This window comes from Nanorana parkeri, unplaced genomic scaffold (assembly GCF_000935625.1).
Source record: "Nanorana parkeri isolate BGI_ZX_2015 unplaced genomic scaffold, ASM93562v1 scaffold539, whole genome shotgun sequence".
In the NCBI taxonomy this organism is placed as follows: Eukaryota; Metazoa; Chordata; class Amphibia; order Anura; family Dicroglossidae; genus Nanorana; species Nanorana parkeri.
The window spans coordinates 1095945-1113227 of NW_017306807.1; the positions used below are offsets into that span (position 1 = coordinate 1095945).

A 17283-nucleotide genomic window follows, 5' to 3' on the forward strand; every position below is an offset into this window, starting at 1 on the left:
TCCAAGCTCACTCCTGTGATGTACTACAATCTCACATTTAGTTTACTAATTTGTATGGAGATCGTTTGACAGAGATATTTGAGGATCTACAGCCGAGTGATACACAAATTAGAGACAGTTTTGTTAAGTTAGGGTGCAAGAATGCATTTTTAAGATTTAAAGAGTAATTCCTCTTTCAAAAGATAACAATGGAAACAAAATCTTAAAAAAATTAATATAGCATATATAAATTGCTACACGAGCCATTTTGTAATTTAATGTTATTAAAAATTACCTTTCCATTTAAAATTGCAGCCATGTTCTAAATCTGTCACAAAAATTAAATGCAGCATGGCGATCTGTGTTCCAGTAGTGCGCAGAACGCCCCCAGAATTGTCACTGTTTCTGTGATTGGCTGACTGATTTCCTCAGAAGTCTGCACTAAGATACAAGTATCATTTTAGGTACCCCCTGCAATAGGAATTTCATTTTTGGTAAGAAACTCCCTAAGGGTTAATCACTACTAAAGGGAGACTGACACTGCAACTTTCCCTATTATAAGGGCCTGTTCATATGAGTTTCAGGTCCTGATCAGGTGCGGATCAGCAAACGCGGTGCTATGTGTTTTGATACAAAATGTGACATGCAGTATTTTGTCGTAACCTGAACGGACTGCGCACGTAAGAACTGTAGCCCATAAAACACATAGGGATACATTGGGATGCATTTTTAGTGCAGGAGCGTACGGATCAGGTCAGCACAGAAAACGGACGTCGTGTGAACAGGCCCTTACGCAGGAAGCCCACCAGATGATTATAATGAACTCAGACCCTCCCATTCAGGGGTCAGTCTGGAAAAGACATGCTGAAACAAACAGCTTTTTCTTGAGAACAGAGACAGGTAGGAATCTGCAACAAAGTTGGTTAAAATCCTTGCAACGTACAATGATCACCTAGAGAGGATTGATTTTTTTCCCCACCAAAAAAGTAGAATTAGTCTTTCATCCCAGAGTTTAATGTTACTTTAAATGACAGTTGCAAGGCTAACTTTTAAGGTTTTCTATAGTTGTTGTCAATGGAGCAGACTCCTGGATTGAACAGACTGGCCCCTGAATTCCATATTCATCTGTCCACCCAGATGTATGCCTGTCCCGTTTGTATTTCCTTACCAATAAAAATACAAGTGTAATGTAACACAGAAGGAGCACAATAATTACATAATTATTACACAATAACATAATTATCAAAATCCCAGGTGCAGTTAAAAAGAGGGTGTATCCTAGTAAGCATTTTCCATGTTTGGCAAAGAGCCGAGACTCCTGAAGTCAGTAAAGAAACAAATCTGTAAAGGAGAACTATGGGGCTTGTTTTATGAAAGATCAGCTTATTGGAAATATTAATGTAGATTGTTGGTTTCAAAATAAAGTGTAATATACATTACATTTAAACGGACGGACCTATTACAATTATATGGCTTTGTTCGCTGCTTTAGCCCCCCATTCACACCTAAGCGACAGCGTCTTCACGTGTAGAAATGTGCATTTTGTGTAGCACGTTCTTGCGCATAATATGCACATACATACATGCATTTTTGCGAGCAGATCGTGACACATTGATGTGAATGGACAAATACGCATTTTACGCGTGTAAAAATTGCTAAAACGTGTTAACGTTTCGATCGGAGTCTATGGGGCCAAGAAGTGAAGAATCTGCCAAAAGGAAGCTTGTACTTTCTTCAAGCGGCAGGGGTTTTGCTACAAGCGACAAAACGCTCAGATGTGAACATGGCCAAAAGGGATTTTTGGGGGGAGGGCGTTTTTTCAGCGTATTTTCGAGCTGAAAAAGCTCTCAGTGTGAATGAAGGCTTAAAAAGGAGAACTATGGGGTTAAGGCTTTTCCGCATAGTTCTCCTAAAGGTTACGGGAGGACACAAACTAGCGTCCTCCCATCACCCTAAGCTCAGTATACCGCAAGATACAGCTCGCGGTATACTGAGACGCCGCAGCCAGGACGGACAGCTGGCTCTGTCTATCGGGAGGCAGAGCCAGCTGTACCCGCCCCCTCCCGCGTCCGTTCGGCCAGTCAGCGCTGGAGGATCGGACAGGGGAGGGGGGAATCCCTGCAGGGACCCGTGAGTGACAGTCACGGCTCTCTACAGGGACAGGATTGAGAAGTGAGCGAGCGACGGTATGTGTTCGCTCACTTCCCGATCTACTAAGCCGACGTGTGATAGTTTCATTGTCACAGTTTCCTTGTCACACATCGGCTCTAACTATGAGGCTGAGTGATTCTCACTCACCTAATAGTTCTCCTTTAACCCCTTCGTGACTGACGACGTACAGTGTACGTCGCCAGCATCGGGGCTGTTTAAACAGACTCCCGGCGACTTTAGAAATAAATCTAATAAAAAAAATGTAAAAGTCCCCAGCGCGTCGCCACGTAAACACGCGTCGGGTGCGCCTACGTATGAAAACGACGAACGCGCTACACATGTTGGGTATCGCCGCGCACGCCGGAGTGAGAGCAATAATTCTAGGGCATCTCTAAATTGATGACCTGTGGGGGCTTTTAAAGCGTCTTCTGTGGCCTTTTGGGGGTACTGCAGTTTTTTTCTCTTGAAAGTCAAGGACCACATGATCTATGCTTAGACTTTACTTAAAAGGAATTTTGGGAGCAACTGTTTTTTTATTATAAAGTTTTGGGTAGTATGGGAAAGGTTAGGTTGTGTTGGGAAAATGTCTGCCTGTGTCCCCCAGTAGGCAGATGTTTGAGAGGTCACTAAAAACTAAACACATTTATATGCATTTTGTTTCCCTTATTTTGTGCAGTGAATATACTGTATATATTTGTACTCCCAATGTACATAAAAGGCAGTCAGCTTTCATGTTGCTGCACTATAAACAGAATTAACTACAATAAAAGCTATGTATTCTGCTTAGCTTCCCCATTTCTGCACACAGACTATTTGTTTCATAGACAAAAACCTGGAGAGGAGATGCACACAGGCTCTTAAAGAGGAACTTCACCCATATCTTTGAAATCACAAATGTTTAGTAATGACAATCTACAAACGCATATCTTCTAGAAAATTGTTGGCTTTTTATTCTTTACATACCTTTTTTTTCCCCCTCCACTCTTCTCACAGTGGGCATTTTCACTAAGGGCAGGTTACTAGATCGCCTTTTACGTCCTGGAACACTGGCACATGTGACTAGGACGTGACCATGCACAACATCTCAGGTGAGGAAAATACCTTTCCTGAGATCTCATGAGATTACAGATGAGATTTCCCAGCAATGCTCTGCTGATGTAACCTTCCCAGGATGCAATGCTTGGGCACAGATTACATCAGTATTGACCAAGAGGACCAGGAAGTGGAAAAATAGTATAAAAATATGTTTGTTTAATGAAAGATGATTTCACATCAACATGCAGAGCTGCATTCTGATGTGATTTTTAATGAAAAGGGGTAAAGATGAGCGTTAAAGCTGAACTTCTAGTAAGATGAAGTTACCCTTGCAGTCTGGCTCCCCCTGCATAGCAAATGCTTGTTTTTGCCTAGAGGAAACATAAAAAGCAGTTACTCTTACCTTATTCTTCCCTTCCCCCTAGCTGAACGACTGGTCCCCTGAAGTCTCCTCTTCACATTTCCTTCAACTACAGGCACTATGACATAACCATGTACAATGCAGAACCAGCATTCCTGCAATGTAAGAAAGGACACAGAAGCCCTGCCAGCAACCCGGAGCATAGGAGGGAAGAGGAGATTGCCAGGTGACAGGGAACCAAGGAATAAGGTAAGTAAAACTGGTGTTTATTGTACCCCCAGACCAATACAAGCATTTAGGCTGCATTGACACCGGTGGCTACGCTACAATGTTGTGCGTTAGCAGTCACAGTGCCGATGCATCACACTGTTTAGCTTGTCTTTTTTTTAGAACTCTATTAAAATGTAACAAGTGACATTTCATTACGTTCTCTGGGAACATCGCAGTGCAATGCAGCTATACGGCATTGCTGCCCACCGCGCTGAACCCACCCCCCCACTGTGACCATATGTGACAAGACAAATTGCCTTGTCTTGTGTTGGGGCTGCGCTGGAAAAGTTCATTTTCAAAAAACACATTTGACAGGGATCATCATAGTGGCAAAAGCCATCCTACAGTGAAATGCTACCAGTTGAGTTGCTCCATAACTGATCATAAACAAGAAAATGAAGCGCAAAATTACAGGAAAAAAATCTGCTGGGGGATGTGCGTTGTGGTACCCCAAACACGCCTCCCACCGGCAGAGTGATCACCTGCACTGGAACGCACGGTACCGCAATACTGTGCATTCCAGTGCAGTGCGATTGCAAAAAATTAGCATGTGTTTTATTCTGAAGTAAACATTATGTTTGCAACACTACATATGTGTATTTTAAACAAAAGATGGTATTTCATTTTTTTATTTAATCCGATCGCAAAAAGAATCGGCCAACTAATCGATTATGAAAATAATAGTTAGTTGCAGCCCTTGTGCCAACGACCAGAACTCTAATAATTTGTATGAATGTAGGGCTTTTTTGTTCCCAATTCAAATCTGCTGTGGCATGTATGAAGGAGGACTGGTTACACGCATATAATTTTTTTTATTTAATGCTTCCATATGTTTAAGGCTGGCTTCACATCTGTGTGTTGCAATGATACACCAACAGTGGTTTCAGCACACCACAATGCAGATGGGAATTATCAGCACATTATATCTGATTTAAGGTCACTGGCAGCACATTTAAAATGAATGGGCTAACTCAACGGACTGCACATGTGTGAAGTATGCCTTAATAGAAGAGGCATGTAGCTTCCTAATCAGTATGCCATCTCCTCCACAGAACGGGTTGTTTTTTTTATAAACTACATTGGGGTTATGTTCTATAGATCAGCTCAGATACAGATCTTGCTTCTTAGAATATTTCTTTACATTTGTAAAAGCATTTATACAATATATCTTTTCTCCTCCATCAGACATAGTCTGCTTCATCCATCACCAGATGTGGTACACCCAACAGGATCCAAGCAACATAAAAAAAGCAAAAAGACAATGGGACATTTACACACAAGGTCTAAAATTTACTTGACTTTCTTCACTGACATGGGCAATGCTTATTTTAGGTTTGCTCTTCCAAGATATCGTGTATACAGTGAATGTGCAGTCAGTCCCCCAGGTTACTTTATTATGTACATAATAAAATAGGCATTCTGGAAAACAACCCCTATTATTTTCATTCTACAAAATTAGAGTTGTCCTTGAAGCAGCAACAGATCGGAGTGAGAAGTGAATATTCATAATCTGTTAGAGACAGCTGGCACAACAAATTAGGATAATCTTGGGTAATCCAACTGGAGTAGAAGTGGATATAATATAATAACCAGTTCATCACTCAAAGCAAAAAAACAAGTGTCCAAAGGAAAAATAAAACATTCAGTATAAATATTATGAGAGTTCAAAAGGAGATTCAAAATGTATCATATGAATTATTGCCTATTAGCAAAACCAACAATGGCCCTCTCTCTCTCTTAGATGTCCAGCTGCTGTGTTTGTTACAATGGTACTTAGAATTACAGTAACTTCATCTATATCAATAGTGTCTTTACATTGACATGCTCAGGACACACTCTTCTCTCAACTGAAGACTCTCAAAAGAAAAAAAAATTAAACAAGACTTAAACAATGTATAGTAGAACCTAACGAAAAATAAAAGGTATATGCATTAGTGATGTGAGGGGGGATTGGTGTGTACCAAGTTCACCCAAGCCCGCCCAATATTCACACCCCTCCTTCCTGGCCTAATCAGTTGTGGCAGGGGCTTTCCCCAGCCTCTTGTAACGTGTAGCTGCAGGGCAGGGAATGCCCTGGCCGCATCCGATTGGGCCGGGGGAGTTTCAGTGAAAGTTTTTTCGCAGACACTAACAAGTATCAGGAGCAATGCCACCAATGCTTACTAGTGAAGAGGGATTACACTGGGCAAGAATGTCTTTGTAATTGTCAACAAGAAGAGTAGTGCAGTGTTGTCATCCTGAAAACTAGGGCAGTGTTAAAGAATCGGATTCCCTCCCAACTCCAACCCATGGAGTTCTTATGCCTAATACTTGTCGTGTATCCTGGATGCACCAGGAAAGCATTGCACTTTTGCTAAAGCAGGGATAGACAAAAGCAGTATGGGATTCATAAGCCAGTCTGTCCAATCCAGGAACCAGCAGGATTTTGTAGGAGCCAGCTCTACTGACTACTAGAGAAAACCACACAAGTTAGGCACCAGCTGTAATATTTAAGGAGCATTGGCTTCCTGGCTGACCAGCCCTGTGCCAAGCAGAGATTAAATTAAATCCTATGTCCCTATAAAACTAGTAATATGGCAGCAAACAGTTGGCTGCAGGTAGTTTTTCATAGTTTGCCAACTTCGCCCTTTTCTGCAATTACCTACCACAGTAGCTGAAGATGCCCCGTTCACATATAGCGACATACCTTTTGCAGCGGATCCGCATGGCCGGGATAGCGCGACTTTCGGGGCGACGTTCCAGCGACGGTAGCGCGACCTTCCCCGTCGGGCTCCATAGAAAAAAAGCAAAATCCGCCGAAAAAAGGGTCCGGTAGAAGCGACTTGCGACCGCGACGCGCGACATGGAGTTAAGACAGCTCCATTGAATAACATTGGCCGGCGACTTCTCGCGATATCGCGCGGCAAAAATGCGCGATAACGCGGCGATAATTCGCTATATGTGAACGGGGCCTATAACACTACACCTCTCATGCTTCACTATTTGCCATTGAAGCTACCCACCTCAATAGTGGGACAATAGCTAGGCATGGTAGGTGGCAGGTAAGAACTCTGACTTCTGCAATCAAAATGCCAATCTCAGTTGCTGAACGTCTTGATGTTTCAGGCACCTAGAACACTTTGCTAGAGTAATGAAACTACCTGCAGGTTGCTCTAATTGTCCACTATCCAGGCATACTGCAGGTTTACTCATTTCAAAGTGATGACAGATTTAATTAAAAGTTTTATAGCTAACCCTAGCAGTTTAACCCTGCCCTAGAAGTTTTTACAAAACACTGGGTCGTTCTCATCTTGAGTATGCAGAATTGGTCACCAATCCACAAGAAAGATGTCCTTGAACTAGAGAGAGTACAGCAAAGGGCAAACAAATTAATACAGAGACTGGGGGACATCAGAAATAAGGACCGATTACAGAAACAGACATTTATCCACCCTAGAGAACAGGAACACAGATGTCTTCCTCAGTGAACACAACATACAGGGGTATGGGAGTTCTTAACTACTCAAAAATCACACGGGGTTGACACAAAATTGAATATTGGGTTTGAAATAAGTATAGTTCTGCAGGCATACTTATGAGTTATGTTTAATCCTTTAGTAAGCGTTACTTACTCCACCTTGTCCTAACACTTTGTGTCAGTGTTCCCCCAAAGGGATTCAGGCCAGCATTCAGGCCAGCTGTCTTTGTCCTGGCAAACACCCCCTGGAATGATCTCTGCAGAGCTTGCTCCCTCTCATGGTCTCTGGGCTCACCTGGCTCCTCTGCGAGTCTGGAACTTCTGCAGGAGGATTTGGGATATAGATCAGAAGAAGCCAGAGGAATGAATCTCAAAGCTTTCAGCTCTTAGCACTTCTGGTTCAGTTGTCAAATCCTGGCTATAAGTCCAGGTAAGCAGCATCAGGGGCTTCCCGAGGTCAGGTGTCACCGAGGATAGGTGTCACCGAGGATAGGTGTCACCGAGGATAGGTGTCACCCGGTCCCAATTTTTCTTTCTTGGCTTATCCTCATGTCAGCACAGGTTCCTTGCCTGGTGTCCTTCTGCTACCAAGTTATTAAACATTTGCTAAGGGTGGTCCTGTGAGGTCAACGGGGCGGAGGTGACCCGTGGTATGCTGACATGAGGAAATGGAAATTATGGTAAGTTTAAGACAAGTTTCCTTTCTTGGCTTATCCTCATGTCAACATAGGTTCCCTCCTCCTACTATTGAGTTATTTAACATGTACTAAGGAGTCTCTCTTTTTAGCGGGTTACAGGTGGTCCTGTGGAGTCAAGGGAAAGGAGATGATCCGTGGTATGCTAACATAAGGAAATTAAAATGACGGTAAATTTAAGACAAGTTTCCTTTCTTGGCTTATCCTCATGTCACCATAGGTTTCCTCCTTGGTGTCTTCCTGCTATCAAGTTATTGAACACTTGCTAGGGGTTGTCCTGTGGGGGTCAAAGGAACAGAGGTGACCCGTGGTATGTTGACATGAGGAAAGGAAAATTACAGTATGTTGCAGGCAACAATTTTCGTTTCTTGGCTTATCTTCATGCCAACATAGGTTCCATCCTTGGTGTCCTTCTACAATCGAGTAATTGAAAACTTACTAAGGGGTTTCTCTATTAGTGGGTTAGGGGTAGTCCTGTGGGGTCAAGGGGACAGAGTTGACCCGTGGTATGTTGACAAGAGAAATGGAAAATGACAGTACCTCACATTTCTGTAATCTCAACCTTGCATAATATTTAAAAAAAGACAATAAAAAAACAGTGTTAAACATATACTGAAAGAGACAAAGCTGATGGAAGGATTGTGATTGGGGGTGGTTAATATGTGACCAAATATCAAATGAGATCTCCTCCATGTTCTGTCTGTGTTACAGAGCACATGAGCCAGGCTTATGCAACCAGAGATCGAGGCTTTGCTGGTGCTCTCAGACATAAGACTCCATGGCTCTTGGAGGAATCAGAGTCAGTAAGACTACACAACTTTTCCTCCTCACTAGTAAACACTGGTCACGTTGCGAAGTACATATTGACTTTGGCGGCCATGTACTATTAGCACACGCACATAGAGCAGAGCCTGCGCAGGTTACAGTGAATGTGACAGGTGGTGTGTGGGTCTGCGCTCTCCCTCTCTTTCCCCCAGCCCCGGGACACCGCACATACACAGCCGAGCAGCGTGCCCGCCTTCCTGTTTTTACCTGTCCACAGCCGTCCAACTTCCCGGACACCTGGGCATCCACCACCGTTTCCACCTGGGACGACATTAATACGACGCAGTGTTGGAAGTGCCGCGGTATCGACACCAACGAAATCCCCTGCGCAGCGCTTAGCCCTACAACGCCGCTGACCAATCAGACGAAGGGCAACATTACACCGGGCTGCAGCCCACAGACACGTGACAGGCAGTGGCGCGTGGACCCAGCGCCTCTGCGGCCATCTTTGAAAAGGGAAAAGTACAACATTCGCATTGAATAAGATTATCTTGCATGTTCATAAACTCATAGGATCATTTCGCACATATAAGCCAATCATCAAACAACCCTTGCGTTTCTTATAAGCTTGTTATACACAACGAGAATAGGTTCAAAGTGCCTGAAAAAATGTAGTGTCTACAAAATCATGAGGGGTTAATTGTCAAAATAAGTTATTTTCACCGTAACCAGTGTGCACAGGGTACCCTAAAGAAACATTAGGGATTGTTTCTTTAGGGATTTAAACTAAGCTGTAAAGGAGCCTTAAAAACAGATCCGTTCTAACGAAGAGCATTTCCTATTGGTCTTCTAGAAAATGGCCACTAAACTCGACTATACTACGAACTACCGGAGACGGAAGTGAAAAAGAGCGAAACGTGAGGCGACCGAGACAAGACGTAAGGACGCACGACGACGCACTCACGTTGTGTACAGAACCGCTGTATAGAGTTATCGGAATGAGGAGAAGTGCTTTCCTGCTAAGATGAACGCGCCACCGGCCTTTGAATCGTTCCTGTTGTTTGAGGGTGAAAAGAAGTGAGTGTGTCTGCAGAGATTCTAGCTAGGGATCTGAGTGTAGACAACTGCTTCCTCTTACTGACATTCTCTGCTATACTGAATGGATATAGTGTCGTTCCAGGGCAACCTTACATTTTAAAGTGCATGTAAACCTAAAATCTATTTTTTTAGCATGTTTTTATATCATGTGAAGCTGTTAACGGTTTTTTTTTTTTTAAAAGCTGTGGTTCAAGCAAACAGCTAAATACACAGGTGATACAAAGTTAGATACAGGTTCTATTTTGCCTGCTAAATGATTTGGATTCCTGTCCATCCAGTCCTGTGATTTGCACAGCTCTGGCAAAGCCTGGAAAAATGACCTGATTTGTCTCTGCTGCAGTTTAGTTATACAGGTTCTGCCCCTTTCCCAGCCTGTGACTGGACAGAAAAAGGAGAAGCAGGAGACTGGTGAGCTCAGACCTCTACTCCTATCTGCCTATCCCTTGTGAGTACATAAGCACTGCTGCACAAGTGATTGGCTCATTGTGCTGCTTCTCCCTGTCTGAGCTCTGCTGTACAGGGAATGCAAGTGACTGATACGAAAACGCCACTAATCCATCGTTTTTCGTATGATTTGAAAAAAGTTTTCCAGCCTCACCCTCTGAGGAAATTCAGCCAGAAGTACAGTAATTGTCCCATCAACTGATCGATTATAGTTTGAAAGACCATTCGTGGACGCTTTCTGAACGAAAATGGATAGGTGTATGGCCACCTTTACAGATCTAAGCCGTAAATTCACAATTAGCAGTAGCCTAGTCAGCCAGCCATGGAAGCTCCTTCAGTGTGCTGTTGGGTTGTCTGTCAGGGTTAAAGGGTTATTAAACCCTCGCGTGTTTTAGCAAGCAGTAAATATATGCAAAAACATTTTTAAAAAAAACCTTTTAAAAAGGGTTTAAACTTCCCTGCGTCTTCGCTGTGCGCTCCCATCCGAACATCTGAAGAGTCTCGGGCGGCCGCAAAGGATCTTTGGGCGGCGCATGCGCAGTGCAGATGTTCGGCCGGGAGACGAGGCGAGACGCAAGGTAAGTATATGGAGCAGCGTGCACCCGCACAAGTATATGGAGCAGCGTGCACCCGCACAGACTATGTGGGATGTCAGAGAAGAGGAGGACAGAGGAGTCAGCGTTGCACCGGAGACCCGCACCAGCACGCGGGGGGGGGGCATCAGAAAAGGACAGTAAAAAAGATCATCGGATTAGGATGCATCATTTAACCCCTTTGTGACGGGAGACTTACACTGTACGCCCCATCACAAAGTGCCTATATGACTGGCCACGTACACTGTGACACGTGACGAGTTATTTAATGCTCTGTAATGCCGGTAACCGCTGATTCTCAGTGGTTGCCAGTAATTAATGAATGCCTTTAGTATTGAGGCATTCATTAATGACATAGTTCAAGGAGAATTATGAGGCGAGTGATTTTCACTCAGCCTCATAATCTGAGCCGACCTGTGACAATGAGACTGACACAGGTCGGCTCAGTAGATCCGGGAAGTGAGCGAACACATACCGTCACTTTCTCACTTCTCGATCTATCCGTGCAGAGAGCCGTGACTGTCACTCACGGCTCCCTGCAGGGATTCCCCCCCCCCCTGTCCGATCCTCCAGCGCTGACTGGTGAAACGGACGGGGCAGGGGGCGGGCAGAGCCAGCTGTCAGTCACGCAGCTGGGCGGATCCTGGCACAATTGTCGGGATCCGCTGCAGCGTCTCAGTATACTGAGCTTTGGGTCACGAGAGGACGCTAGTTTGTGTTCTCCCGTGACTCTTATGAGAACTATGGGGAAAAGCCCTAACCCCATAGTTATCCTCCTTTTTAAGCTTTTGTAAAAGCTTCTTTCTTTCATTAAAGTGACATTAAACCCTCAGATTTTTTGCCATAAACCAATAGTGTAATGTGTGCCTTACTGTAATCCATGGTTGTTTCCCTTCTCTTTGCTGCTCTTCCTTTTAAATCTGTATCTGTTCTCATGCTGGGGGAGAACTTCCCTTTGCAGCTGAGTGCCTCTTCCTGTAGTGCTGGCTCAGGTTGTGAACCTGCACACAGACACCATGTATCCATTCCTGAGACAAGGCAGTTTGCTGCAAAACAGAAGTTCTGCCCAGCATGAGAAGAGATACGGATTTAAAAGGAAGAGCAGCAAAGAGAAGGGGAAACAACCATAGATTACAGTAAGGCACACATTACAGTATTGGTTTATGTTAAAAAAATCTGAGGGTTTAATGTCACTTTAATGAAAGAATGAAGACGTTGCATACAAATACAGAGCGCTAAATAGCGATCCCGTATTTGACAGCTGAAGATAGCAGAGAGGTAGCAGAGTGACTCACCTCTCTGCTATTCGTTTTGACAGCTCACAAGCCCATGTTTATGATACATTTCAGGCACAGAGATACAAGAGATACAATGTATCTCTTTGCCTGAAATGTATCAGTTCTGATCCTCTAGTCATGATCAAAGAGCTTTAGTGAGATCTGAATCTGACATGCTGTCAGGATCAGTCTCTAAGGTTATTATTAGCTGTTCCTAAGTTTGGAGCAGCCTGATAACTAAAAATTAAAAAAGGTAATTTATCAAGCAGTCATAGTAACTGCTTGATATAAACTGACACAAAAAAAGAAGTTTTTTTTAAATCTTCTACTTTTTTTTAATTTTATTTATTTTTTAACATAAAATAAACAAAACTTGTGAAAAAAGTGTTTTTCTTCTAGTTTTTTTCCTTTTTTTTTTTTTAATATTTTATTCAAACTAAGTGAGGTGTTGGGTACACATGTTTTATATAATTATATAGCCATATCTGTCCTCTAAAAAACAATATATAATATGTGTGGGTACATTTAGTAAGAAAGTATATTACTGCCGTGGAAGAATCACACAGCAAAAATGTAAAAAGTGTGTCAGTCATTTATGAACAGAAACTGAAAACTAGCTCAGTCATGAAGGGGTTTAGTTCTTACAGCAGGATTGGGAAGGGGGGGAAAAAAGTTTGACTTTAATGTCAAACATTAAAGTCAAACTTTAATGTTTGACATTAAAGTTTTGGGCAGATAGTCAGCCCATTGGCCAACTAAAGTAGATTGCATGGCAGGCTGACAAAAACAGTGGCTTAGTGTTGTCACCCTGCTACAGGAAGCACTTACTGTCAGAATCTCCAGGTAAGAAACTTCTAAATAGTTTTACAAAAAATGATTGGCTTAAGAAAAACCAGTAAGACATGATGTCAAAGCATTTGAACAATAGATATGAGTTTACATACACCCCCCCCAAAAAAAGGGTATATTTTCTGAAAGCAGATACCCTGGGGAATAAAATATTGCAGTTGCAGTTTTTTATGTCATATGATGTTAGCACAGTAGTTTATCAAACCCAACTTTTCCTACACACCATCCAAGCGACCAGGCGGTTCTATAGCCGCCCAAACATTTGTATGTAAACAGTCATCGCCAGCTGTAACCCATTTTTACACTGTCCTGCTTGTGACTCATACTGCCGCATACTGATAGTGGGAATGTATGTATGTCTTTTCCTGTCTCCTGCACATTCCTGGTGCCAGGCGAGGTACTCATCATAGTGATGGGCCATTAGAGGTAGGTGTGTCTGTGTGTATGGGGGGGGGAGTGGAGTTGGCAAGCTTCTGATGGACCCAGAAATGCCAGAGCTTCAGTCTGATATGTTTAAATATGAAATATTTACATCTCATTTTTTTTTTTCTCTTCATAGAAAAAAAATCACCAAGGACACAAAGGTACCCAATGCTTGTTTGTTCACTATAAACAAGGAAGATCACACAATTGGAAATATCATTAAATCGTAAGTACATATATGTAGTAAGACTTAGAAAACATGAATAATGGCAGTAGAATTGTTCTTCTCACTCTGGCGTGCGCAGCAATTCCTAACAAGGCACAATCATTCTCATACGTAGACACATCCTATACATGCATGTACGCTCATGCATGTGTGTGTGTTCACGTGGCCAGGGATTTTACAAATGTTGGTGTTTTGATTAATTTATTACATTTATCTTTTATATCTATTATATATACTTCTTTTTTTTTTTTTTTTTTTTTTACACTTAATATCATTGATATCACATTAGAGCCCTCTATGTAATAGCATATTCCTGATGACAGGTCCTCTTTAAAGTGACCCCTAATGTCACTTATGGTCATTAATAAAGCTGATCCAAGCACAGATTGTGCTTGATAAGCTTCTTCCCTGGCCACAGTGGCCAGGGAATAACTGCTCAGAAACTGAAAGTGACAGAATCTTCTTTGCTTCCAGGTTCATTTACCAGAGGGGAGATCACTAAAGCCTGTGGGGGTAGAAGTGATGGGGCATCTTTATAGAGGCTCGAATCACTTGCTATAGCAGCCAGAAAATCTGTTTGTAACTCCCTGCTGCCACAGACATAATACTTACACCCGTGGCAGCAAAAGGGTTGAGAGTTCACTGATTCATCATACCTGTTGCCTGTAAGTGCTATTTAAATAAAATCTTTCTACAGATGCATATGGTGTTAACATTTATTAAACTATATGTGTTTTTTTTTTTCTCACAGGCAGCTGCTGAAAGATCCCCAGGTTCTGTTTGCAGGGTACAAGGTGCCTCATCCCCTGGAGCATAAAATTGTTATTCGAGTTCAGACCACACCTGAATATAGCCCTCAAGAGGCTTTTACTAATGCTATCACAGACTTGATAAGTGAATTGTCTCTTTTGGAGGAACGATTTAGGGTAGGTGCATTCTTTTACAGTAACAACAAAAAAGAAAATATTGTGCACTTAACATTTAAAGGAGAACTATGAGGTGAGTGATTTTTCACTCATCCTCATAGTTCGAGCCGACGTGTGACAATGAAACTGTCACACGCCAGCTCTATAGATCGGGAAGTGAGCGAACACATACTTTCGCTCGCTCACTTCTCGAGCCTGTCCCTGCAAAGAGCCGTGACGGTCAGTCACGTCTATCTGCAGGGATTCCCCCCCTCCCCGCTCCGATCCTCCTGGCGCTGACTGGCGGAACGGGAGGAGGCGGGTACACCTGGGTCTGCCTCTAGATTGGCAGAGCCAGTTGTCATCACACAGCTGGGTGGATCTCAGTATACCGCGAGCTTTGGGTCACGGGAGGACGCTAGTTTGTGTCATCCCGCGGTCCTTAGGAGAATTATGGAGAAAAACACTTATCCCATAGTACTCCTTTTTAAGGTCAGTGATATAGTGTATTTTATTAACAGCACTACTAAAATAGACTATATCACTATAACTATGATCCGATCTTCTTTACTGTAGTTTTCAGCTGTCCCCCCAGCGCTGGTGCCGGTCTCTGATCCAGCGCTGAATCCTGTTTCTTCCTTTCCCACGGAGTCTGTGCGGGTGCATGCTGCTGCATTGACTTACCTTGTGGCTCTTCTCCCGGCCGAAGACCTGTACTGCGCATGTGGCCGCCCGAGAATCTTTAGAACTTCAGACAGGAGGGCGTGGGGAAGACACAAGTTTTAACCTTGTTTTAAACTTTTTTTTTTTTTTTTTTACGTTTTTGCCCATATCTACTTTTTGCTAGTAGTAGATGTATGCAAAAACATGCGGGCTTTAATTATTCTTTTAATGATTACAAATTTAAAGAAAAATATAATATTTACCCTTGCAGTGGGGCTACCCCCACACTGCAACAGTTAACAGGATTATGGTCATTTTAAATCCTTTTTTTATTACATCCAATGAGCCATTTTACACTTTAAAAAAATGAAGGATATGGACTGAGCTCGGGGAGAGAGATGTTCAGGAACATTGTAAATTAAATCTTGCATTTCAGCTTTAAAGACAACATTTGTGAATAGGGCCTTACGGATCCTTAACACAGATAATCAATGTAAACATGTGCTTTTGTGTCACCTCTAGTTCCTAAATAATATAGTGCTAATTGGGATATTTTATATGTGTGATTTCTATTTAACCTTCTTTTCTAGGTTGCCATTAAAGACAAACAAGAAGGAATTGAATGAGGTTAGACAGAATGCTGCATTGGCTTGAAGTCCTCTGCTGTGATTTAAACATGGAATTTATCAGAATGGCATATTTGTTATCTGTTAATTAATTGTTAATTCTTTATTTACAATGTTTTTGGTTTTTTTTATGTTTAAAAAAAATATGACCCGTGTTTTGTTACATCTTTCTTTGTAATGTTTTGATACTGTGAGAAATGCCTTGTCTTGTGTAATAAAACCTACACAGTGTGGCACTTAGAGGCAGATCATTTAACCAAATAGTTTATCTGTTTTTTTGTGCCATTCTGAGGATCAGGAACCCCTGCATTTGCATATTTTGTTCCTGTTATGTGTGGATTAGTTAGTCATACTGATTTCAAATTTTTAAAATAAAGTTTTATTATAATTATTTAATGAGCAGACTTAAAAGTAAGTTAAATGGAACAATTTGGCGAATTGTTCTCTGTGAGGCCCTGTTCACACCATGACGCGGGTGTGAGGAGTGGTGGGCTGGATTCCACCAGAGCGCACTGTATTGCTGTGTGGTGACCTGAATGGGGTGAGCACATTGTACACTACTGATAAAGTTAAAAAGAAACAAAATGTGGTGACAGCTCCTGCAGTGTGCTGCCACAACGCATTAGCATGCCTGCTTAAGCAGACTGACTAGTGTTAAAGGAGAACTATGAGGTGAGTGAAAATCACTCAACCTCATAGTTCGAGCCGACGTGTGACAATGAAACTGTCACACGGCAGCTCAATAGATCGGGAAGTGAGAGAACACATACCGTCGCTCGCTCACCTCTCGATCCTGTGCCTGCAGAGAGCCGTGATTGTCACTCACGGCTCCCTGCAGGGATTATTCCCACCCTCCACGCTCCAATCCTCCAGTGCTGACTGGCGGAACGGACTGGGGAGTGGGCGGGTGCAACCTATATATGAAGTTTCTAAAACAAATGTACCTGGCCTACACTGCAATCCATGCAATGGAAAACCCATGAGCTGTGATTTAGTGCATTAAAAGTAGGTACGCATGTTAACAGCCTATGGAAATGAAATGGGCCCATAGATCCTGCATCTGAATGAATGGATGGCATACAGATCAGCCATATTTTGCATTTTCCAGTCTTTTCTCTTATTGGAGGGGTCTTATATCTATACAGTGTATATACCTTTACATAGACACATCACTTCATTGGTTTCAGCTAGGGATGCACCGATACCGGTATTTTGGTACTGAGTACGAGTACCGATAATTTTTTTCTGGTACTCGCCGATATCAATTACCGAGAAACGGAAGTCCCATTCAGGAAGCCAGGTGGCATGTAATGACTCGCCACCTGGCTTCCTGATTAGCCGGCAGCGTGTAAAGACTCGCCACCCGCCTTCCTGACTAACAAAGTCTGTCCCCTCTTACCTTGGTATGTCCAGCCTGTCAACCCCGGGGCCTCTCGAGCCAGAATGCGGCCTTCCTCCGGTACCCA

At 42.8% G+C, this 17283-nt stretch overlaps 2 protein-coding genes across 2 annotated transcripts in view; one reads left to right on the forward strand and one right to left on the reverse strand.

Moving 5' to 3' along the window:
• Nucleotides 1-9236, reverse strand: part of TXLNG (taxilin gamma) — a 29827-nt gene extending 20591 nt beyond the window's left edge. Inside the window, exon 1 of the mRNA XM_018561711.1 lies at nucleotides 8981-9236. Coding sequence (XP_018417213.1) covers nucleotides 8981-9046 — 66 coding nt within the window. The 5' untranslated portion in view covers nucleotides 9047-9236. The remainder of the gene's footprint in view (nucleotides 1-8980) is intronic.
• A 424-nt stretch (nucleotides 9237-9660) lies between these two features.
• Nucleotides 9661-15822, forward strand: POLR2J (RNA polymerase II subunit J). The gene is made up of 4 exons (XM_018561716.1): nucleotides 9661-9790; nucleotides 13534-13623; nucleotides 14375-14549; nucleotides 15782-15822. Exons 1-4 carry the CDS (start codon nucleotides 9738-9740, stop codon nucleotides 15815-15817), a joined length of 354 nt encoding a protein of 117 aa, XP_018417218.1. The 5' UTR covers nucleotides 9661-9737; the 3' UTR covers nucleotides 15818-15822.
• The last annotated feature ends 1461 nt before the right edge of the window (nucleotides 15823-17283 follow it).